Raw genomic sequence first — 25,674 nt, 5'->3', positions numbered from 1 at the left:
TGGAAAGCTACTCCATGCATCCACCACACCCTCCATAATGAAATATTTCCTTAAATTACTCCAGATTCAATCTCTTTTCACCTTCATCCCATTGAAAGAGACTGCTTCCCGTGCATTTAATCGTTGGAGATATTTAAATGTCTCGATCATAGCTCCCTTTTCTCCTCTTTCCTCCAGGCTATATATATTTACAGATCTTTGTCTGTCCCATATACTTTATGAAGAAGACTGTTGACCATTTTAGTAGCTGCCCTCTAGTTTGACTCCATCCAATATATATCTTTTTGGAAGGTTTGGTCTCCAGAATTGTGCACAATGCACATTACTTCAAATAAGGTCTCATCAAAAATTTACACAGAGACAATATCATCTCCTTTTTCCTATTGGCTCTTCCTCTCCCTGTGCACCCAAATAGCCTTCTGGCTTTTGCTAGTGCCTTATCTACCTGTTTGACCACGTCAAGATCATCAGAGATGATCACCCCCAGATCCCGCTCTTGTTTTGTGCTCAAAAGAGTTTCAACTTCATAATATATGTCTTTGCATTTGCTATAGCACCTCTGTGACTACAGGCAGCATGTGCAAGTCTTGAGCTTCTGAATAAATCTGTGTTATCGCAGCTCTTGTTCTCATTCACTCTGAGTGACGACATAACGGTCCGACCTCTCTGAGGTGGGCTACTTCCCAGTTCGTATGCCACTGTACAAAGTACATATATGGAAGAAGCTTTTGTCCTACACGAGCTGAACATGCAGACAGGGCTGCTGGATCAGCTAAATTTTTAAGATTTAAATTCTGTTTCTCAGCTATGAAAGAGAGAGAGAAAAATACTCAGGTGCCTGCCTAACTCCACGTCATACATAACAGGCAAGTCAGGCTTTGGTTTAGATCTTCTGCGTCTAAGTTCTTCATATTGATAAGATCGCAGAATGCTTGCAATAGCAAATGGCTCAAAATTTATAACAGCAAATGAGTCAAAAGTTATGAACCTTGCGTTCAGTGGTACTCCTAGTGTAAACCTATAGATTGAGGGAAGCCAAAAAGAGAATGAAGGCCAGAAATGTAGATATTCAAACAGTGGTTGAAAGTAAAGATTTATGTTGGAAACAAAAATTCTGAAACGTGCTGGGCAGTCACTTCTGGAAATATCATCCCGAAACCACGTCAGTTCCAATGACCACAGTGCATAATGCATAATATAGCACTTTGTTACTCGCCTTTCCACACTGTATTCAAGCCGGGGTGCAGCAAGCTGGTACATCACATGCAGTCATAAAATGGAAGAGCAAACTCTGACCTCCTGTCACAAACTTTGGAGGAAGCTGTGCAATCTTGATTTCTGGAGGTGGGGAAAAAATCCAACTTTTCACCTCAAAACCATCAGGAACCAGGTCTGAGAACTGGAATAGACTCTGTTGAGGCCCAGTGAATCCAGCAGACAGTGACTCAGGTTATCTGAGAAAGAACAGGACTCTACTCCTCTATTTAAAGCACAATTTGTTGTATTGTTTCTATTTGTATATGTCTACATAAACTGATTGTAAGTTAGCTGAAGTATCAGTGAAAATAACTGCACACTCAGTGCCACTTCTGAGTTTCAGTGAAATGCTGTTATGTCCGGGATTGCCAATGCTTACACAACAGTCAACAGGGACCTGCTGGTGCCTTGCACAATAAATAGCTAGGCCTAATCTCCAATAATTTACAAAGTGGCACAGGAACATAATTTTATTGCTCTTTGGATTCCAGGGAAGATCAGTAGAGACTTGTCCCAAAGAAGAAAAACACGAGGCACCCTCGGTTGCTAAGTTAGCAGGAAGATTCAATGTCCAAGCAGCTACAGTTGCTGGAAAGGAGGTAAGAGACTAACTCATGGCTAAAATAGGGGTGTGTGTGTGTGTGTGTGTGTGAAAGAGGCCTACCCATGGCTGACGTTTAGGGGTGAGAAGGACTGAACGGTGCCAGGGCTGAGAAATGGAAGTGACGGCAGGGCACTCCTCCCTACCCAAACCAGACAAATCTCAACCGGGCAGATTGGATGGGCCATTTGGGTCTTTATCTGCCATTACTTATTATGCTGCTGTGTAACTATAATCAACCATAGCTAGCAAAGGGCAAAGAATATGAGAGTGATGAGAACAAGAGAAATGCCATACTGGGTCGGACTAAGGTCCATCAAAGCCCGGCATCCTGACTCCCGAAGTGGCCAGTCTGTCACTCACTCCAGGGGAGGGCAGTGGCTTTCTCTAGTCTCCCTGGCTAATAAAGTTTTAAGGACTTTTCCATCAGGAACGTGTCCAGACCTCTTATTTGCTATGGTAGCTGTCTTGATCACATCCTCTGGGAACAGATTCCATAGCTTGATAGTGCACTGAGTGATCTGTTTTAAATCTGCAGGTGGTTAGTTCCATGGAGTGCCCCCTTGTTTTAGTATTTTTTAAAATGGTAAATAACTCGTTTCTTTATTAACTTCTGTCGTGGCCTCTCTCAGCCATCTCTTTCAAGAAGTTCAACTCGTATTAAGCAAATGAAGGGAATAAGCCATGATTAGCAAAGAGAGGTTGAGGGAGTGAGGGAGAAATTCACTCAGAATAAGACTGGGATAGAATCAGGGTTAACGAAAGAATGGGTGTAACGTTTGATGAAAGGCATAGCAGAGATTCAACCAGTAGTAAAAGGGAGCATGGAGAAGATTTAACCTTGGCTAAAAAAAAAAAAAAAGTGTGTAGTTTAATCCAGACAGAGCTAGGAAATGTTCTGTGTGTGACTGTGTACTAAAGAAAGAAGCCAAATTAAACTAGGGTTAGTAAAGGGTCCGGGCTATTAGTAGAGATGAGATCTTGTTGGAAACAAAAAAGAAGATATTAACTGTGGCCAGCAGGTGAAACAAGATAGAATGGTTTTGCTTCAAGGTGCATTAAACTTCCTTCAGTTTTATCATGCATAAGCCTGAATCAGTGTGCATAGCTTGGCCTTGTGATAAAAGATAGCTGTCTTCCCCCTCCCCCCCCAAAACAAATCAAAATGAAAATTTGTGCTGGGTTTGAAATAGGGACAAGAAGAACTCAGCCGTAAGAGGGGGATGGAAACTGCTTTGGCTGCTCTCTCTCTTGGGTCCTGAAGCAGGCACAGAGCATTCAGGCCGATACAGTAAAAATCGTGGGAGAGCTGGCAAGCGCACAGGCCACTCACCTGTGCGTGCGATTCAGAAAACAAAATTATTCAAATGAGGGCTCGCGGTAAAAAGAGGCGCTAGGGACACTAGCGCGTCCCTAGCGCCTCTTTTTGGACAGGAGCGGTGGCTGTCAGCGGATTTGACAGCCGACGCTCAATTTTGCCGGCGTCTGTTCTCAAACTCGCTGACAGCCACGGGTTCGGAAACCGGACACTGGCAAAATTGAGCGTCCGGTTTTCAACCCGCAGGCCGATTTACAATTTATTTTTTTTTAAATTTTTGATTATTTTTAACTTTTGGGACCTCCTACTTAATATCCTGGTGCCGAGAGAAATTAACGCCTAACTTTGGGTAGGCGCTAATTTCTGAAAGTAAAATGTGCGGCTTGGCTGCACATTTTACGGTACTTTCTGTATCGCGCAAGAAAGCTAATAGGGCCATCAACATGCATTTGCATGTTGCGGGCGCTATTAGTTTCAGGGGGGTTGGATGCGCGTTTTCAACACGCTATTACCCCTTACTGAATAAGGGGTAAAGCTAGCACGTCGAAAATGTGCGTCCAAACGTGGGTACTGTATCGGCCTGATTGTAAGCTGACCCCAAATGGAGCCCTGCTCCATTACCCTGGCTGAAGAAAGCCTTTTGCTGGTCCCTCTGCGCTGCACTTTGAAGCAGCTTTAGAAGTGAAGGACCAGGAGCTCTGATTTCTGCTTCAGTCTCGCTTTCTGATTGACTGTTGCTCTGCTTTTTTTGCTTCCAGGTACCAGTCCATAAGCCCACCCGGAGGAAACCGCCCTGCTCCCTTCCACTGCACACCCCCAAAGCCGAGTCGGGACAAAATGGTGAGGAGGTAAGCAAAAAGCAGGAGCAAGAGAATAAGGGAGTTCACAGCACTCACCTTTTACCATGGCGAGCAGGTGTCCAGTCCCGTTTCAGGTTTGACTTTTTCCTCTTACTCCTTAGAAATACCGGCACAGGGCAGGCTGGGTGGCTCACTGGTACAGCATGCAGAGCACCTGCGTTTGCTTCTCAGGCCAGGTCTCTGGTTCCTGGGCTGGGAGGGGCTGTGGAAGCAAGGTTCATAGCCCCTGGCATGGAGTCCCAGTCATCGTACAATGGTGACCCCTAGGGGCCAGGCTCTGGGCTCACAATTGCAGGGTTTTGGAAGGACCCTTGGTAAGTGGCCCCCCCTGACTGAGGGCTGTCACTGCAATGACTGGGCTCCGGTGTGAATATCAAACAGGAGAAAAGAGTCTCTGGGAGGTCAATATTCAAAGCCATTTCTCTCTTTAACATTTGTTATTTTCCACAACATCCAATGGCACATTGTTCAGTGAGGATTTCACAATTTACACTCATGATGATATCATAAAAGATAAGATCCCCGTATAAACACACAAGCATACATAAAATATCCTAACTTATCCAAATGCTAAACTAAAAAAAATAATGCCACCAGTTTTTTTTCAGAAACGTAGATATTCTCTTTCATTCCCTTATCCAGAGAGATTTTAGCCAGATAAAAAAAAAAAAAAAAAAAAGAGGCATTGCAGGTGCCGTGTATTAAAATTAGGATGGGGAAGGGAGAGAATCGGTCCATGGGCTTGTTTCCTTTTTTTGTTTTAAATTTTTACAGTGCTACTTAACCGGATATCTTTTGAAGATATCCGGTTAAATAGCTCCTTATCCGGCCACATAACTGAAAAACCTAACCGATCATTTTCAAACATAACCGGTTAGGTTATTTAGTTAGCTGGCTACATTTTCTCGCCTCCTGGCAGCGTCCTATCTACTTGCATGGGCTTTCTTTTATAAAGCAGGGCTCAAAGAAAGTTGGCAGAAAACCTTGTCCATTTATGAATTGAAAGCCAATTTTAAATCCTAAGGGACTATACAAACATGTAATGCAATGTATTATGTAGCAATGATGAAATAGTGCATCAATAGCCCAGCACAGAGTCATTTTATGCTATTGTCAGTATCTCTGTGGCTGAGAGATACTCGAGACTGAGTTGTAATAGAGAGGAATTTATCTCAGCCTGAGCAGGACAGAGTCCCAGTGGAAGGTTAGGATCATTGCTGGGGCAGCGTAGAAGGCCTGCTATGCACTCCCCACGGTTAGAGAAAGAAGACTTCAGGTTCTCCTGCAACTTAAGACACCGCTGATTTCCAAGTGTGACCGACAGCATCACCACCGACGTTTATTGATAGGGCCCCGATATTTAGTGGGAGTTTATTTTCTTCTTTGTTTATTCCATTGACCTGGGAGGTCCTAGTGGCGAAAAAGTGAACAGAAAGCCGGAGATCAGAAAGGGGGTCTATGGCAGTGCCCCAGGAATGAATCTGAATGGACTTAGATAGGCCCTTAGGGTCCTCATCTGCCCTGCTTGTTTAAAAGCATTTATTTATTTATTTATTTACTGAACATTCTTGATATTCTGCAACCTCCAAAATACAACGTTCAGTGTGGATTCCAAAAGTACATTCATAATAGTCCCAGGTTTCCATATGTTGATGATGTCAGCTGTGACAATATTTATCACTTAATAAGGTGGACGATGTAAAGGCTGTGATCTTCCACCCCATTTATAGAGATGATGCCACTGAAACCTATAAAGCCATGTAATGTATGATAAAGGACTTCCTTAAAATGAGAGCTTTCTAACTTCAGCCTTCAAAAATGACATTTAAAACAGCTGTGCCTTCATGTGCCTTCACTATGGATTTCTGTCTTTTGTTTTGTTTACAGAAAACATGTGAAGGTTCCTCTCATCTTCCCAAGTTCAAGGTGAAAAGCTCCCCTCTTATTGAAAAGCTGCAGGTAGGTGCTGGACTGATGGGTACAGTAGGATTGCATTATTCTTGTTACTAAACTCATTCCTAGTAAGCCAGGCTCTTCTTACACAATGTTGTACCCCTCAGTTCAATACAGAGGCTTATCAGATGGTACTGAACATCTATGTGTTGCAGCAGGACCTTAATGAGGGTGGGACAACCCTTGGGAGATGTCGCTGCCATTGCTTGCTCTCAACATTGCACTGAAAGCATAGATGGTGGAGGTTGATTCTACCGACTATTCCCTTTTCCCCTTCCTCAAGGACAGTGAGCTCCTTCGAGATGAGGCAGAGAGATCAGCAACACATTTGTTTCCCCTTTCTTCCCTCTCCCACCGGAGGATAGCAGGATGTGTGGGCTGACTCACTCCCTCACCGAGAAGAGTGAGCAAGAGCACAACCGATTCTCCTCCAACCCACTGGAGGAGAATGGGGTGCACAGGCTGACCTGAGATTCCCCACCACTATTGAGGAGATAGAGGAGGGTTCAAGGATTACTGGGGGTATCATATGAGGAGGTCTGGAGATGGAGGACTGCCATGGAAAGAGGAAGGCCTAGAGAGAAATGAGGGGCCCTGGAGGTTGAGCACTAGTGGGGTGAGGGCTGGGCTTGAGGGGGTGGTGGTGGTGAGAAAAGCAGAGCATTGGAGGTATTATATGGGAGGAGAGGTGAAGTATACTAAAGGAAAGAAAAAGGAGGGTAGAAAGAAAGGGGGCCCCCTACAGGTTGAGGGTCTTGAAGACCTTCAGAGATTAGTAGGACTCAAAGACCATTGAAGGGATCATAGGTGGGGCAAGAGATGGAGAATTATTTGGGAAGAGAGGAAGATGGTAGGCTTGGGATTCAGGACTAGTGGGGAGGAGGGGGCAGTTGCTGGGGATTGAAGGGTGGAGTGCAAATATGATTGCCTGTCCTGGATGCTAAAATTCCAGATTATGGCACTGATAGCACCCAAGTCGATCAGCAATCAGCATTAATATTTGGAAGACCACTCTTTTCAGGCAATGCCTTTGGACCAGCCACGGACAGCTTAGAGCACTCCATTCTTGTTGACCTTTTTGTTCACATCCTGTCTGAGGCATTGCTCTATGATTACTGACACCCTTTGCCTGGATTACTGGATATTTTCTCAAGCCGCAGCCAATATAAAAATAGCCCAGAGGCCCAGCTGTGCAAACAGGGCACATGTCCAACTACAATTGCTCCACAGTGGCATTGTTTATGGACAATGTCACCGTAAGAGCCAGTGCCTCTTGCAAGAGCCAGGAGCAGTGACCCAGCTGCTTTTAGGAGCAAGAGCTCCCCCGTGTGCTCAGTATGTTGGCTGCAGTTCACTTTTATTAACATAAGAAGTATCAAGCTGGGTCCGGCTAATAACCCATTGAGCCAAGCATCCTATGTCTGACAGTGGCTAGCCTGGGGCACTTGGAAGTGAGGATCAGATCACAAATAAGGAGGCCTGTCCAAAAGGCCAGAGCCTGACCAAGGATGCTGACACTTTAGCATAAAAAAGTAGATGAGATGAGAGGTGAGCTGAGCACCAGGAGAGTTTCTAGTGGACACTGGTTCATATCATAAAGCTGCTGTATAACCGGCAGTCTCTGCTTTGAGAAGATAGATCCTGAAACAATGGGGGATGTCACAGGTCAGTGCAGAGATGCATTAGGCTAAGTAAGGAGTAGCAGAACCACCACGTTCCGGTCATCTTCTGGGGCCCAGTCGTTTCCTCCTGTTTCGTTGGACTTCCAGTTCAATCAGAACCAAACTCTATTGGGTTTCAACCTCACAAGCCTTAGTTCACAACTCCCTGGGTTCTTCTCCTATGTTATAGCAGCCCACCGCTACCCTGCTCCCCCAACCTAACCTAGTAGCCACTGTAGTGGCAGTCCTTGGCTAAGAGCCACAGACTGGCTCCCTCTGGAACCCGGTCCGCATGCACGCTGAGCCTGGTCACCAGGCATCACTGTTGAGCGATGGCCGAGATATCCTCCTCAGCATCCCCAGTCCCAGCCGGCCTATGGGGTACAGTTCTGGTGTGGACAGCCAGCCACCGAGCTGGCCCAGGTTCCAGTAGTGAGGCAGAGTAGCAGAACCATGTGAGGAAGCTTGTCCATGCCAAACTTCACCTGCTTTGTTATTGTTGCAAACAATGAAACGGTTTCAGATTTGATCAAAACATGAGGGGGGAAAAGAGAGGAAATAGATGAAATCAAATACTTACCGCATCAATAGATCCCTTCTTTCCTCTCCCAATTTCCCAGCAAATTACTCGCGCCCTCAAACACGTCAGGAGCTTATTCCCCTCTCAGTCTGCTGCTTTTGTGAGCTAGATTTGAATACCTTAAGCTACGCAAGAGAAATTCTGCTCTGAGATGAGGCAATGAAAGGCAAATGATGTGAAGAGGCTGCCTCCATTCCTGCTGATGGCATCACTTTCGATTGCGAGCTGATAAGACTTGTATTTACATCTATACGTTAACCATTAGAATCTGCTCCCCTCCCTACTTGACATAAAGCCAGTTGTCCACAGTAACGTAGCAAATGGCAGCAGACAGAGACCGACTGGCCCGTCCAGTCTGTCCAGGTATTCTGGCCCACATCCGTGGCTGCTGTATGTAAAATGTCTTTGAAGCATTGTCCCCACTGTGATATTTTGGTATGCATTGTTGCATCTAAATTCAGCATTGCAATAAACCCTAATTAAAAGTAAATTAGGAATATTTATATCATATATATATATATACACATACATATACACACACACACACACACACACACACTGTTGATGCTGAGCAAGAGCTTGTACTCGAGCTGCCACAGGAATTAGTAAGATCACCATAAAGGGCCCACTCACTGCTGGCAAACTTTACAGGGACCTGATTTCGCCAACACACCTCAGGAGCCTGCTCACCCCCCAGCAAATACTGTGAGAACCCAGTCGCGGGCAGATTTTACAGAATCCCGCTTACATTCTCAAGAGAAGAAAATAAGCTTTGGAAAGAAGCTTGTACTCCATTTTGTAATGTCACAATGAAAACAAACAGGCACTGCTGTTCCTTCTCCGCAGGCATTCGTTCTATTTCAAGGGGAATTTTAGAGCAAGGGCCCCCAGGGAAACTTGTGATACTAGGGAGATGCCTTTCCTTTGCAGGCAAACTTGGCATTTGCGCCAGCCGCTCTTCTGCCAGGAGGATCCCCTAAGAGTCCTGGGCTGAAAGCCGCTGTGTCGCCATTTCACAGCCCTCCTTCTACACCCAGCAGCCCTGGTATTCATGCCCGCTCCAGCGAGTCAGACGAAGGGCCAGTTAGCTTCGAAACGCCACCTGAAGGCACCCATCTGTCCTGCTACAATAAGGTAAGAAAACTTGCCCTGATAAGGGCTCCCCATACAGAGGGCTTGCAGAAAGATCACAGGGCAGCCTCGTCCCAGATCAACTCCTGCGCTGCCTGACATGCATATAGGATGAAAGGAGGTGAATGAGGGCCTTAGCAGACTTTCTAGCTGCATATGAAATCACAACTATCTTGATTAAGAAGGTTCTACAGATCAGTACTGATGTAAATCAGCAGAACTAAGTGGAGACTGGATATGGAACTGAGTGGTGCAGACCAAGAATAGTTTGGGAAGTTGCAATGTTAGAAATATACAATCCAGGCTGTCCACTTGAGATACGGCTGCAGGTGTAATGTGGAAGCTATGATTCTAAAGTATGGTGAGATCTTACCTGGATGGAAGGCACAATATAAGTCCAAAATACTGTCTAATAATATATATTTTACCTCATGCCTTTTGATTGATAGCTGAAGAGTACAGTAGGTATTGCCCTTCCCCAGAGAGCTTAAAATCTAATTGTTACCTGAGACAATGGAGGGTGAAGGGACTTGCCCGAGCTCATAAGAAGCATCAGTGGGAGAAGCAGGATTTGAACTCTGGCTTCCTGGGTTCTCAGCCTGCTGCTCTAAGCACTAGGCCTCTCCTCCACTAATGCTTTTATTATACAGAAAACACCTCAAGAGTCAGTTGTATAAACTGGCTAACATCAAAGATTGCCCTGCATAAATCATCCTTCCACCTGCTATCAGACAGGTTTCAAGGTCATGCTGTCCCAACATTCCCGATAAACAGTTCATGTATCAGCAAAAATAGTGACCTAATTACAGGCAGGAAATTCCATTCTTACTTTCCCTCATGTGAGATTTCCATTGTGAGGGATGATGAGGGGATGGGTACTAAACACAGCAGCTGCACAAATAATTTGTTTCCTGTGTTGATACCGCAGTGCTTGCACATGTTACAGGGGATATGCTGGAGAGGGCTCATAGGAGCCCTTCGTTACTCTATTTTATGTAAACAGAGCATCATACCAAGTGCAGCAGAATTGGTGATAAGAGCTTAAGAAATTGATGGCACATCACTGTACCTCAGTGAGAGTCTTCTGGTCTTTGACAGGTTCGGACCAGAGGTTCGGTGAAGCGCAGACCCCCCAGTAGAAGGTTCCGAAAATCACAATCGGACATTGAAGCCAAGGAGTATTTAGATGCAGCGGCAGTAGTTGACGAAGATGGTACCAGGCCGGAAGAGGGAGATGAAGTGTTTGAGGAAAGGAGGGAGAAGTTGAAGGCAACAGAGGAAAGCAGGAGGGCTAACCACAGGAGGACACCAGAACAGACAGAGACAGGGGAGAAGCCATCAGGGGATGCTTCCAGCATGCTGGAAAACTCCAAGGACCAGGGGAGGCCTAGCCAAGGCACTGCTAAGCAGCAGGAATGTGAAGGATCTTCTGAACTGGTTATGCAAGATAAGGAGATGAATGAGGCCAATGAGAGTGCCGCCATGCAGGAACTGGGACAGAAACCCTCCAAAAGTCCGGCGACTGTGATCAGCAAAGAACCTACCACAGAGCAACAGCCACAGGCCATGGAGCCCAACCAGGAACTGAATGCTGAACAGACTCCGAGCCAACCTGAGTGTGAGGTAGGTGGCACAGGTTAGAAATGTATAATGCAGGCATCTCTTCCTGTCGCTCTGCTCAGGCTTTCGATCATTTGACTTCTGACCAAATAATACTTACAGATTAACAAAACCAAAATTTACTGCTACATTTTAGGAAAACTGAAACTAGAGAGGCTGAAATTCAAAGCGTGTTTAGCGCTATTTAGCCAAATAAGTAGAGCCTATCTGGCTAAGCAGCAACTGCTGAATATCCAGCTCTGTTCAGCGGCTGCCACTTTACTAGATAAGTCACTTATCTGGCTAAGCTGATAGCCAAAAAGTCAGTGGGCAGGCAGTAGACAGACAACTTAACCTATTCGCTCTTATCCAGTTAAGATTAAAATATGTTTATGGAAAACAAAAATTGCATACAAACATCACTTGACAGACAGACATGATGCAATCAATCGACTGCATAACTGATCCAAAGAATGGAGTTTGTCAATGAACAAATCAAACAATGTTGGGAGCATTATCCCAAATACGTATATCACCCCCCCCCCCCCCCCCCCCATAAAAGAGGAAATCTCGAACTCCATCTTGATTCCTATAATACAAAGTAACAAACCCTACATAAACCCTAACTGGTGTGCTCAGGTCCAGTCAGGCTCGGAAGAAACCTGGATGGAGTATCTAAGATCCCGTAACCTCCTACCACCCCCCCACCCCCCCACAAACCCAAACCCTCCCATTTATTACCATAGCGATATGATACATACAATCACATGCAAACGGGAACAGAGAGTGTAAAAGAAAACCGTGCATTCTAAAGATGGTTTAAAAGTAAGCCCCTAGCTCCACTAGAAAGACTCTGAGTATATTTATCCCAAATATTTAGAAACTTCCTCTTGGCAGTAGGAGAAGCAGCAGCAGCCAAAGATTCCATATGTGCCATGCTATGAAAGGCCAAAAAGATGGGGGATCTTTCTCCCTGCATTGCAACAAAATAGAACATTTCCCCTGTGTCAAGGCTTGACAAAAGTCTATCTCCCTCCTCCCACAAGCTAGCAGGAAATCCTATCCCAAATAACAGTCAAAATCTCTCCCAGGTACTTTAAAACCTTTGTCTAAAATTTGTAGACGAATGGACAATTCCAAAACATATGAGTGAAAGATCCTGTCCCTTCAGGACACTTTGGACAAGCCCCCAGAAAGTGCAAGCCCGGCCTTCTGAGCCACGGTTGGGGAGATATATGCTCTATGAAAGAATCTGAACTGCAATTCCCAAAGGTACACATTAGAAGAAACCAATTTCAAATGCTGAACACAAGAAAGCAAGCCTCCTTGGGAAAGAGAAAAGTTACAATCTAGTCTCCATTTCTCCCAAAGCAGCTTGATCCAGGTATTCTACCTCAGCTTTTGTAGGCCTTTATGAAGGTTTGCAAGCGAAAGCTTGTAACGCTCGACCTGAAAAAAATGATCTATCGCATCTGCCTTTGACATGTCCAAAGCCTCCCTAGGTAAAGAGCGAACAAACAGTGTTGTAATTGTAGGTAACAGAAGAGGTCAGTGCCCTGCAAAGTGAACTGATTCCTCAACTGGTGAAGAGAGTAATGTCCCATCCCTAGCCCGGACTTAGGAAAGAGTGTTAATACCTGCTGTTTCCAATGAAGAAAAGCCTGTGAATGAGACTCTGGGGAGAAATCCCTGTATAGGTAAGTGGGGAGAACAAGTGCTAGGGAACTGCAGAAGCAAAGCAAGCCGCTTCCAACACAGTGGTGCAATCAAAAGATTGCTAGCCAACCCCGAGGGTAAAGTACCAACAGCTGCGTGCAACAGATATCGCAAGTCGACTTCAGAAGTCAAGAATTTATCAGACTCAATATCTGTAAGTGGACTCACCATATAACCAATCCCGTAATATACGTAATAAACTTGCAAGGTTACACAACTCCATATCAGGGAGGCCGAGCCCCCCTTTAGGCCAGTCTAAGTGCAGCTTCTGGAATGTAATTCTCGCCTTTTGCCCACCCAGATAAACTTTAATAAAAGCTGGTTTAAAGTCATAAGATCTTTGTGGCGAAGGCGGAGTGGCAACATCTGAAGCACATATATAAGACCATCTTAAACAAATTGATCCGTCCTACCAGAGACAGTGGCGAAGGCCGCCAAACTAAAAATTTTGATTTAGTGGAATCCAGTAGGGGTGATATATTAGTTCCGTATAATTGAGTCAAATCCAGATTGATCTGTACTCCCAAATACTTAAAAGTACTCAGGGCCCATTTCAAAGGGAATAATCCCTGTCAAGTTAGCCGAATGCTATCAGAATATACAAGAGCTTCCGACTTATCTTTATTAAGTCTAAACCCAGAAAAGACCCCCTAGTCCAATAATTTGAAGCAATTGGGCAAGCAAAGTGACCAGATCTGTTAAAAACACCTGACTGATACTGGGACCCCGTAGGGGAGGAGGGAGGACACATCTGAACAGCCACAACTTCCGTCGTTGTCCTGCTTGCAGTGGGTGAGTTATGGCAGGACTCAGGTCCACCCGCGATCATGGGTGTTAGCTCCACCATCTCTTCCAGTACACAGCTCTTTCACCGCCGTGACCCAAGAAACACAGGCTGGCCGGCACTTTCTCTACAGCCATGGGACATGGGACCCTTGTGGCTGCCTCGAACAGCTAATCACTCTTCTCCTGCTCTTCTCTGATAACCACAGCAGCTAGATCAATCTCTCATGTCATTGCCACAGCTGCAGCCCAGTACCAGGATGCCCCCAAACTCCCGTGGTCGTCCTACTAGCAGTGGGTGAGTTCAGGGATCAGGAGGGGGAGTGAGGAAAGGAGTGAACGAGTGGGGATAGCCATGGGGGAGGGAAGGACTGGAGATAGTCGTCAGAATAATTATGGGGGGGGGGGGGGAGGAGGAGGAAACTAGCATTGACCCATGGATAACCATCAGGGAGGGAGGGAGGAAGGAAAGGAGTGAACCACTGGGGATAGTTGACAGAATAATTAGGGGGGGAGGAAACTAGCTTTGACCTGTGGATAGTCATGGGGAAGGGAGGAAAGGATTGAACCACCTGGGATAGCCAGTGGGGAGAGAAGGAGTGAACCATCGGGTATAGTCATAAGCACCTGCTTCAATGTAATGCGAGTGTTGGCCCAAATTTCCAAAGGTTTTACCCTAGACTTATCCATGGGTCACAGCAATTTTCTTACTTTTGTGGCCCAAAAAATACCCTTGACTTATCCACGAGATCGACTTATACATGAGTGTAAGGAGAAGCCTGAGAGCGGGGCCTAGCCAAAGGCTGCTCAACCTGTCATGCCTGAACTACCTTCACACCTCACAGAACTCCTCAGAGACATGAGTGGGAGAAGTCGAATGCCGAGAAAACAGACCCAATAGGAAGAATCCTCACTAAAGAGTTCCTCTTCTACTTTATTTTATAAAAAAAGAAACACTTTCCTGAGCTCAGCCCTCCCTGGCTGAGAGCAGGAATGGGTCCTGGCTACAGGGGGAGAGGGCAAAAGCCTTCACCACCGAGGCTGTCTTGGCCTGCAACCGTTAATTTTTTTTTTTTTAACTCCATGCCACTCCAGGCCACCAGACTGAAGACTCTCTACTGAGGGAGGGACCAAACGGTATCACCTCAGGAGGCAAGCGATGCTATTTAATTGTCTCATCTTCTTTATTCTGGGTTTTTTTTTCATAGGCAATCCCCAGTGGGGAAATGCATGTCCACCATCTGCTGGAGACAGAATACTGGTGGACTGATGTCGGGGCAGCACCATATATCCATGACATCAGCTTCTTACTCGTCTCCATCTGCTGGCAGAGGTACATAACCCACTGGTGGGGTTTGGCCTGCCTGAATGCAGAGGAAGCTGCACTGCTCCTATTATGAGATATCTTATAAGAATAAAGATTTTTCTCTTACTGGCTATTGGTTTTCATTGTTTACTAGCAGCCCCAACAATTCCTATCAATCTACTTGCCTTTTTGACCACCACTGCAGAGCTGAAGATTTCAAGCTGAAGGTATTGTCCACAAAGGCACGGAGGTCTTTTTCCTGGGTGGTGGCTTCTAACACAAAATACAGTATAGTGTAAATGTAGTTAGGATGTTTTTCCCTATGTGCATTATTTTGCACTTTGACATCAAATTGCATCTACCATTTAGATGCCCAGTGTCCTAGTCTCAAAGTCCTCCTGCAGTTCCCAACAATCTGCTGCTGTTTTAACAACTCGAAACAATTTTATGTCAGCTCTAAATGTGGTCACCTTTTTCGTTGTTCCTTTCCTCATATCCTTTATAAATATGCTAAACATCACAGGTTCCAATATAGACCCCTGAAGAACTCCACTAACAGACTTTCTCTCTTTATTAACTATCTGTTATCCAATGACCAATCCACAATAGGACATTGCCTCCAATCCCATGACCCTCCCAACTTCCTCTCATGAGAAACTTTGTCAAATGATTTCTGAAAATCCAAATACACTATATCAACTGGCTCACCTTTCTGCGTGTTTATTTACACCTTAAAAAATATCTAGTAAATTGGTAAGCAAGACTTCCCTTTGCAAATTCCTTGACTCTCCCCCAATAAATCATATCTATCTACGTGAGCAATAATTTTGTTTTTAAGAATAGCTTCTACCCGGCTCACCAGTCTATGGTTTCCCAGACCACTCGCCCTTCAGTCTTCTTGTAGCATGGCAAACGACAGGCTGCAAATCACCAATTTCCTGTTTGAGTTCCTTCAGAACTTTGGGGTGAATACTAGCCAGATTTGTTATTCTTTAGTCTGTCAATCTGATTTATTACATCCTCCAGTTTTAAGGTGATTTAGTTTAGTCGCTCAGAATCATCATCAGCAACCCCTCAAAAAACGTTTCCGGTAGGGATAGGACCCCAACATCCTTCTTAGTAAAGACAGAGGCAAAGAATTCATTTAGTTCTTCTGCTATTTCCTTGTCCTCCCTCACCATCTTTTTACACCTCATTTAGCTGCCTAACTAACGCCCTCACAGGCATTTAGCTTTGAATGTACTTGAAAAAGAGTTTATTACCTTTTTACATCTTGACAAAATCTCTCTTAGCCTGCTTAATTACATTTTATACATCTAACTTGCCAGTGCTTATGCTCATCCTTATTGTCCTCATTTGGGTCTGCTTTCCATTTTCTGAATGATGCCCTTTTGCCTTCAATTGCCTCTTTCACCTCACTATTAAACTTCACTGGCAATTGTTTCCCTTCATCCTTTTTTAATGCATGGAATACTTTTGTTCTGGGACTCAGAGATGGTAATTTTAAACAGTATGCATGCCTTCTGCAAGTTTTAACTTTGTGAATTGTTTCTTTTAGTTTTTAGTGGCTTATTTTTGGAGCTCTGTATATCCTTGAACTGTGCACATATATGTCCCAAAAAGTAGGCTTCTTTAATTCTGGGTGGAATATCTTGCTATACTCCTCCAGTGCCATTAATACTTCTCATTCTTTCTAAAATTGTCAGTAGCCTAATCAGAATGTGGTATCTGCAGTCTGAATGATTGACTTAACTAGTCTCACACTTCATAGAAGCAGATCTAAAGCAGGTAGATAAACCAGACATTGCTGCTACTCCTAGCACATACCGATTGATCCCGGAATGGAGCTCTGCTAACACACTGCAGTAGCGGGCCGATACAGAAAAACCCGCAGGAGAGCGGGCGAGTGCCCGCTCTTCCGGCGCATACCCAGGCCACTCTCCTGGGCACGCGATTCAGAAAAACAAAAAATGCAAATGGGGGCCTGCGGTTAAAGGAGGCGCTAGGGACACTAGCGCGTCCCTAGCGCCTCCTTTCTGACAGAAGCGGCGGCTGTCAGCGGGTTTGACAGCCGATGCTCAGTTTTACCAGCGTCGGTTCTCGAACCCACTGACAGCCACGGGTTCAGAAAACGGACGCCGGAATAATTGAGCGTCTGTCTTCCAACCCACAGGCTGCGGGCAGATTTTTAATGTAATTATTTTTTTATTTTTGGGGCCTCCGACTTAATATCGCTATGATATTAAGTCAGAGGGTGTACAGAAAAGCAGTTTTTTCTGCTTTTCTGTACACTTCCCTGGTGCTGGTCAAAATTAACACCTGACTTTGGCAGGAGTTAATTTCTGAGAGTAAAATGTGCGGCTTGGCTGCAGATTTTACTTTCTGAATTGCGCGGGAATAACTAATAGGCCCATCAAACTGCATTTGCATGTTGCGGGCGCTATTAGTTTCGGGGGAGGGTTGGCCGCGTGTATAAGGGGTAAAAATAGCGCATGGAAAACGTATGGCCAAACGGGGGCTAACAGTGCACTCAGCTTGAGCACACTTTACTGCATCGGCCCGATAACAACATTCAAGGCTTGAGCGTCTGTTGTTAAGTGATCAGGTAAGAGACAGTAATGGCCAATGGAGAGGACAAATGAAACTTCACAGGCAATGCCCTGACTATATTTGATTTTGATGTACTGGATATACTGTTCCTTTTTTTTTTATGCATCTTACTAATCAGCAGCCTAATCCACAGTTTGTTTTCACCCTGGAAGCTGATTTTGATATATTTCATACTTTCTGAGACTGCAAAGTTGCACGAGTCCTTGATTTGTATCACAGGGGACTGAGGTGTTGAGGAACAATTCTTGGAAGATATGTATAATGAGCATCTAATAGGAGTCAACTAAGAGAGAATAAGAAGAGAGGTTATGAGCGATAAAAAAAAATGTAAGACAAGAATAGAACAACAAACTGGTGTTGGTTCAAGTATAGCAGATGTATAAGCTTATCTACCCCAAGTAGTAGAGAAGCAGAGGGGAAGACAACTGGGCAGGCTTGCTGGTCTTTCTCTGTCATCATCTGCTGTGTTTCTATGGTTATTTTAGCAAGACTATTGCAGATTATAAAGCAGATGAAGGCTATGTGAGAAGAAGAGCAGGACTAATTAGGGTTGTACCTGAAAAGGTCGGACAGGGATGGGTAGAGTTCCTGTCGGGGTAGACTAGTCCGTAGGAGAAGCAAGCCTGGGTCCTACCTGAGTAAAACATGGCTGACACAGAAAAATCATTTGCCGACTTAAAATAACACTTCCAGTTTAACATTTCTCTTAATACCCTCCTTATGGGGGCAATAATCAGAGTTTTCTATGTGGGTAAACGCACGTTAACCCACATAAACACAGGGTTTCAAAACTACCCAACCTCCCCCCCCCCCCATGAACACAGCAAAAAGTAGGGTTTCCTTTTAGCCACAAGTCCATAGTTATAGCGCTAGAGGTTCTGGAATCCTTGTGGAAATAAATCAAAAGTCCAATTAAGATGTCGTCAAGCGTTTCCAACTTTTATTTAAAAGGGCAGTAGGTTTTGGTTCCCCCGACATGGACCGTGTTTCGCCACTTGGGCTGCTGAGACGGCTTAGATTTAATACCTGCCCCGGATGAAACTCTTTGACGCCACGGCAGCCTTTGTCTACGGACCCCTTTGTCCCGGCACTCGTCGCTATCGTTAGTGACATAAATAAGACATAAAAAGGTACAAACATTACATTATCCATCCTCTGCCATCAGAGACGCTATCGCAAGGGCCATCGGAAATATTTTTTGCTGTACTTGCATTGCCTTCGCGCGTGTTTGCAGCTGCTTCTGAACGAAAACCTTTCCTGACGCTGTGCAACTAGTTTTGTTTTCAACATCTGTCGTCCCCCCCCCGACGCAGCTCACGTGGCGAAACACGGTCCATGTCGGGGGACTGAAACCTACTGCACTTTTGAATAAAAGTTGGAAATGCTTGACATCTTTATTGGACTTTTGATTTAATTATTTCTACAAGGATCCCAGAACCTATAGCGCTATACTATGGCCATATGGTTTGACACCAGCGTGTATACCGCTCACCTTCTCCACCTTATTATTTACCTTACTTGTAGCCAGGCCAAAAATGGGCGGTGGTGGGGGTTAGGGTGGGCACAGGAATGCACGCAGAGGGATTTCTTGTCTCAGTCCCTGTGTGTACATTCAGGCATGCACTTTGCACCTGCTTCAATGTAATGCGAGTGTTGGCCCAAATTTCCAAAGGGAAACTCCATGGGGAGTTTCCTATTGAACGTGACCTAGCCAGCAAGCTCCCCTCGGGGTTTCATTACTGCCTTCTTTAAGGCTAGTCGCCTTGTTCCCTCTATAATCTGCTTCCATAGATTGGTTAGAATCAGAATTAATCCATTATAACTACAAAATGCATCATTTGCAAATTCAATGATAAGATTTCCCCGTTCCTTGGTATTTTCAGCTGTAATCTGTTGTGTAGTAAAATCATGATCAGGTCCATACATTCAGTGTTTACTTGTGTTTGTTTAAATGTTCAATTATGGACGGATTCCTTCTCATGCCTATGTGCGCAGTCCTCTCATTTCCATACTTAGGAAGAAGAGATTGAGACGAATCATCAGTATTTCCCCCTTGAGACATGGCTTCCTTGCTTAACTCTGGGCCTTTTCCATTGGTGGATGGTGGTAGAGACTAGATAAGCCCAAACTTAATGCCTCTTGGTTGATCCGCATGGGAAAGTATTGTAAAAGGTGGGTGGAGGGAGGAGGGTCACTGGCAAATCATAAAGCAACAACATGTTTAGAGCTGTCTGGGAAGCAAGTGGAATTCTCTGTTTATTTTCTCTCCACACTCTCTCTAGGAGAAATCCATCCAGGAAGCAGGAGACTAGAATCAAATCATCCGGTCAAGAAGTAACAACCCTAGCAGGCTCCACAACGAAGCGACTGCCAGTATCCGCACTCCCGAGAGAAGGGTCCAAAGCTGCCTGAGACTTTACTGCCTTCTTTATCCTGTATTGTAAAAATGTTTTTGTATCAGTAAATGGGAACGCGTCCACAGAACCTTTTCTTCCAGCAAGACACAAACCTCACCCTTCCAGTTGCTCAGTAGGAGCTTTGGTGCAACACAGATGTACAGCCTCCCTTTGGCTCTCTACTTTCAAATTGTTTCCATGGTCCTTGTCAATTTTATTTTCAGATGTGGAAAAAACTATTTTAGTTAACATTTTAACAATTGTTATTACATTGTGCAAAATGCAAATCTTTATTGAGGAATGATTTTTTTTATTTTGCTTTACTTAGAAAATGCCTGCTGCTATTTTTCCTCCTGCTTCAGTCCTTGCTTAGATGTTGATGGGGGAAACAGTCTTCTTTAATGGTATTAAGAGTCTCCCGAAGGTGGACATTTTTTTTGTGGACTATACTGTAGGGAGAACCAGAGTCTGGAGGGATCAAAGCAGACACCTGGATGTAGCAAGCGGCGAGCACATTTCTCACTTTCATTGGCAAGGTTACACACTCCTCAGAAGACTATTACCATCGTAATAGCTGGCAATGGCACCCCCTTAAATATCCTGAGGAACTCTTGGTGGCTCATTGGGTTGCGAGGCATGTTCTAGGAAAGGCTGGGTGCTGGAGATGAAGGGGGCCTGCAGGAGTTGTGCTGGCTTGCAACAAGTGTTGATCTGTCTGGGTACAATACAGAAGCTGGATGCAGAGGCCAGCGCAATGATTTAAGACTTCAGACCAAACCCATACTGTAAAGTGCAGTGCAAGCTTGCCAGATATCATGGTACAAATAAATGGATCTTCTTGAAAAAACAAAACAAAACAATGAATACCTGTTGGATGGATCTTATAATGGTTATTAGTATCCCCCTTTCAACACAGATGTGCAATATGGTTGCCTCATAACCCATGGTCTATAGGGCTGCAGTGAAACGCTGCTCTTTTTTTTTTTTTTTATGAGCTGGCAGTTTCCTCTGGTTCCTTTGGGTTTCCACCTCAGTCAGAATCAGCCTCAATTGGGCTACAGTGCCATGAACCTTCATTTGCAACTACCCAGGTCTTTTCTCCTATTGTATAATTCCCCCCCCCCCCCCTCACTGTATTGATGATCGTTGCTAAGGGGACCAGACTGTGGCGCCTTCTGTGAAACTTGCCTCTAGTTAGTAGATGTCACCAATGTGCCACAGCAGAGACTCCTTACCCTTCTGCAGTAACCCCAGCTGATCCAGGGAATCTGGATACTGAACCTGGATCTGTAAGGCATGGTCCTACTGCTGAGCCACTGGATAAACCCTGGCAGTGCTTTTCTTAAGGAAATCACAATTGTTGATCCTAGAATCTAATAAGCTATCTGGTAACCATGTGGGGAAAGATATCAGTTGGGGTAAGAGATTTTCTGAATCATAGTAGCCTAGTTTTGTGAAATCTCTGCAAGTGTGCCTCTTCCTTAAACTCCAGGTTACCAGACAAAGAATTCCTCCTCCTCCTCGGACCTACTCCTTAAATCAGTGGTGAAATACAAGATTATGTGAAAGAATAAGGAAGGAGACCTGGAACAGAGCCTGCAAATTAGGTTGCCTATAGGGTTCACATTCTAGCAGTAAGGCAGACATTGGGCATTCTTACTAGATGAACATCACTACAGTTCTACACTACATGTCCTAATTCTAATGACCCTTCCCTAAAGTCACATTTCAACGTATTACATTAGAGAAGACATTGAATGAAATTCCTATTATAGGAAAACATTACTTGGCAGCAGAGGTTAGTTTATTATATGTCACTTTCACTAGGGCTCTGGATTTATGTCAGTTTAATTATATAAAGAGAACCTAATTCAGAATGAGAGACAGAAACAATGCACATGCCTATATTTATTTTATTCTGTTCCATGTAGCACCCATCTCTTCTGCAGTTCTCATGTTTCTGGCATGGATGAAATATATTAAGAAATTACTACTTACCTGATAATTTCCTTTTCTTTAGGACAGAGAGATGAATCCAGAACCAGTGGGTTATGCATCTCTTCCAACAGATGGAGCCAGAGCAAAGCTGACATCACAGTATATATACCCCTGCAGTGACATCAGCCCACCAGCAAAAGCCAACTGTGGACAGACTAACAAAAACTTGATTAATAACAGATAATCATTCCAGTACTCAGCCAACAGGAAACACTGAGCTCAGATAAAAAATGTATTAAAACTAGTCTAGGGACTGGATTAACACTTCCCTGGAATACGTAGCCACGCAGGAGGACCATAGCACCATCATTCGGCAGCCAAGGGCGGGAAGCTGGATTCATCTGTCTGTCCTAAAGAAAGGGAAATTATCAGGTAAGTAGTAATTTCTTATTTCTTAGTCTCCAGACAGATGAATTCAGAACCAGTGGGATGTACCCAAGCTACTCCCGAATAGGGCGGGAGACTGCCCGCAGTCCAGTCAAAACTGCACATGCAAAGGCCGCATCCTCCCGGTCCTGCACATCCAAACAAAAATACCTGGAAAAGGTAAGGAGGACCACGTCGCAGTTCAGCAAATGTAGACAGGAGACAACAATCTAACTTCCACCCATGACATTGCCTGAGCTCTAGTGGAATAAGCCCTAACCTGGCTAGGCAATGGCTGTTCAGCATCCACGTATGCGGCCGTGACAACCTCCTTAATCCAGCGAGCTATTGTAGCCCGCGAAGCCGGCTCACCCTGTTTACTTCCACCGTGGAGGACAAACAGGCGATCCGTCTTCATGAGAAGTCTAGAAACCTCCAGATACCTCACAACATACGTCTTAATATCCAAGGGTCACAACAGGCAATATTCCTCCGCATCTCTCTCCCTATCCAGAGATGGCAGGGAAATGGATTGATTAAAGTGAAAATCCAAAGCCACTTTTGGCAAAAAGGAAGCTACATAGCTGTATCGCCCCTGGAGTCACTCAAAAGAATGGTTCCCGGCAAAATAAGGCCTGCAGCTTAGATATTTTACATGCAGAACAAATCGCCACAAGAAATACCCTTTTCAAGGTCAGTAACCACAAGGAAAGGTTATGCATCGGTCGAAACGTAGGGCCCACTAAAGAATCCAAAACCAGATTAAGACTCCACAAGGGCACTGGAAACCACAAGAAAGGACGAAGATGTTTCATTTCGTTCAAGAAACGGGCCACATCTGGATGAGCCGTCAAGAGTCCACCATTCACCTGAACCCTGAAACAGGCAAGAGCCACTACCTGTACCTTTAAGGAATTAAGGGCCAACCCTTTATTCAATCCATCCTGCAAAAATTCCAAAATGAGCGGGATCTTAACCAAACAAAGAAAAACTCCTCGATCTTCACACCAAGCCTCAAACACTCGCCAAACCTGTACATAGGCTAAGAAAGTGGAGAACTTTCTCGCTTGTAGCAAGGTAGCAATCACTGCAGTAGAATATATACACTTTAGCAAGCAAACCCTCAGAACAGGCCCCTACTGCAACAGATCCCTGTTCGCCTGAAACCGGAGGGGGGAGTCTTACCAGGAGCCTTCACAGATCTGCATACCATGGTCTCCTGGGCCAAACTGGTGCCACCGGAAGCATCTCTGTGACTCCTGACCCTCTGAACCATTCTGCCCAACATGGGCCATGGGGGAAAAGCATACAGCAGCTTGTCCTCTGGCCATTCCTGCATGAGAGCATCGAAGCCCAATGACTTTGAATCTCTCCTGTGACTGAAGAATTGAGGTACCTTCACATTGCGAGAAGTTGCCAGCAGGTCCAGAAACGGAAGGCTCCAGTGATCCACTATTTGGTATCACTGCAGGACAGCAGGGCCTTCTTTCTCCTTCTAAAATTTAAAGCAATCCCTAGCAGGGAGATGCACGTCCACCATCTGCTGAAGATGGAGAATACTGGTGGGCTGATGTCACTGCAGGGGTATATATACTGTGATGTCAGCTTTGCTCTGTCTCCATCTGCTGGTAGAGGTGCATAACCCACTGGTTCTTGATTCATCTCTCTGCAGCTAAGAAAACGGTGAATTTCCATCAAAATTCAAAAGTGAGCAAAGACTACACACCAGAGTAAAACTGTGTGGGAAAGATCTGAATATCTTTTCTGCAACATGAGCAAAATGTTAGGGACCAGATATTTGGCCATTTATGTGGCCCAGGAATTTTGGCAGAATAGGGGACATGGTGTGTTTTTTGTTTTTTTTTAAATGAAAAATGGGTGGCCACTATAACCAAGTCCACCTGTACTTACTTGGGGAGATAATGTCAGAAAGGGAAGGATACATTTGGCCATAGTCTCATCCTCAGTAACTGGCTAAGTCATTGAGCAAGTCTCTGGAGGTTCCCACCTCGCCATTGTTGCTGATGGGACCGCTACAACCTCTACTTCTAAATCACCATAGCCAGTATTCTTTGACACACAGGAGAGTACACCACAGTAATTACTGGAAACGGACAGTGTGTGTTCAGCCAACTTCAACACTGAACTGGCTGAATGCTGCATGGAAAGCTTCAATTAACTTCATTTTGGAGGTCTGTTGCTTCTACAGGTAGTGTAAAAACCTCAGCAACAAAGAAAATAAGTTTGAAAAAATGTACTTTGCCTTATAAAATTAGGTTATGTTTTACTGTTAAGAGAAAACCAACCAAGTGGTAGTATAGAGATAATACCTTTTATTAGGCTAAACACATATTTTACGATGGAAGCTTTTGAGTTATTAAAGTACCTTCCTAAAGCAGGATGAAATTCCCTATCCTTGAAGGCTGCACCTTACAACATTTGCTAGCTTAATTAAAGTATTCTATTGGTGAAGCACAGCACAGCCTTATCTTCCCAGAAAAGGTGGTGGATTCACAGAGTAGCCTTAAGTGGAAGTGGTGGATGCCAACAGAACAGAAGAAAGCCTGGGATCTGCATGTAAGGGCAAAGCCTGGGGGTCAAGTAGGCTCTGTGATATTACATCACAAAAGGGCAGATCACATGGTCATTTTCAATGGTTCTAGAAACAACTGGGGGATATAAAACAACTGAATAAAGCAATGTTGCTTACCTGTAACAGGTGTTCTCTGTGGACAGTGAAACAAATGGCCACACAAGATGGGTGACTTCATCCAACGGCACCAAACTGGATCGTTCTCTCAAATCCCAGACATTTCCATTTTGATATAAACATAGAAACAGAAATGACGGCAGAAAAGGACCAACAGTCCATCCAGTCTGCTCAGCAAGCTCCTAGATGTTTCTGCCAATCATGCAAGTCACCCCCATACTTAGTTTCCCAAAGTCAGGGCCCTTGTTGCTTGCTGTTTGAGTCCAATTCCCCGTTACCATCGGCTGTAGAAGCAGCGAGCAATGTTAGATTTATATCAAGAGTTTCATTTTATTGGTTAAGGGTAGTAACTGCCGCATCAGCAAGTTATCCCTATATTTCTTTTCCCAGACCACCAAATTCAATATCCTTGTTGCTTGCTGTCTGAATCTAATTCCCATTTTCTTCTTTACCCCCTGCTATTGAAGCACAGAGCAATGATGGCATTGCATCAACCGTATGAAGGCTTATTAGTTAAGGGTAGTAACTGCCACACTAGCAAGTTACCCCCATGCACTCATTTCTTCATTTTTATCCTCTAGCCTTTAGGGATCCGCAGTGTTTATCCCATGCCCCTTTGAAATCTTTCACTGTTTTTTTGTCTTCACCAACTCCTCCGGAAAGCCATTCCAGGCATCCACCCTCTCTGTAAAGAAAAATTTCCTGATGTTGGGTCTGAGTCTTCCTCCTTGGAGTTTCATTTCGTGACTCCCAGTTCTACTGATTTCTTTCCCACGGAAAAGGTTTGTTAATTGTGCATCATTAAAACCTCTCAGGTAGCTGAAGGTCT

General features: G+C 44.6%; 1 protein-coding gene across 1 annotated transcript in view; it reads left to right on the top strand.

The window, feature by feature from the left end:
* Positions 1-20,635, top strand: part of RCSD1 (RCSD domain containing 1) — a 48,242-nt gene extending 27,607 nt beyond the window's left edge. The window contains exons 2-7 of the mRNA XM_029578003.1: positions 1,749-1,856; positions 3,935-4,024; positions 5,924-5,995; positions 9,161-9,364; positions 10,460-10,984; positions 19,658-20,635. Of these exons, the coding sequence (XP_029433863.1) occupies positions 1,749-1,856; positions 3,935-4,024; positions 5,924-5,995; positions 9,161-9,364; positions 10,460-10,984; positions 19,658-19,687 (1,029 nt within the window). The 3' untranslated portion in view covers positions 19,688-20,635. The remainder of the gene's footprint in view (positions 1-1,748; positions 1,857-3,934; positions 4,025-5,923; positions 5,996-9,160; positions 9,365-10,459; positions 10,985-19,657) is intronic.
* The last annotated feature ends 5,039 nt before the right edge of the window (positions 20,636-25,674 follow it).

This window comes from Rhinatrema bivittatum, chromosome 15, assembly GCF_901001135.1.
Source record: "Rhinatrema bivittatum chromosome 15, aRhiBiv1.1, whole genome shotgun sequence".
Lineage (NCBI taxonomy): Eukaryota > Metazoa > Chordata > Amphibia > Gymnophiona > Rhinatrematidae > Rhinatrema > Rhinatrema bivittatum.
The sequence above is the reverse complement of the archived record's forward strand: the minus strand, read 5'-3'. Positions and strand labels throughout refer to the sequence as shown.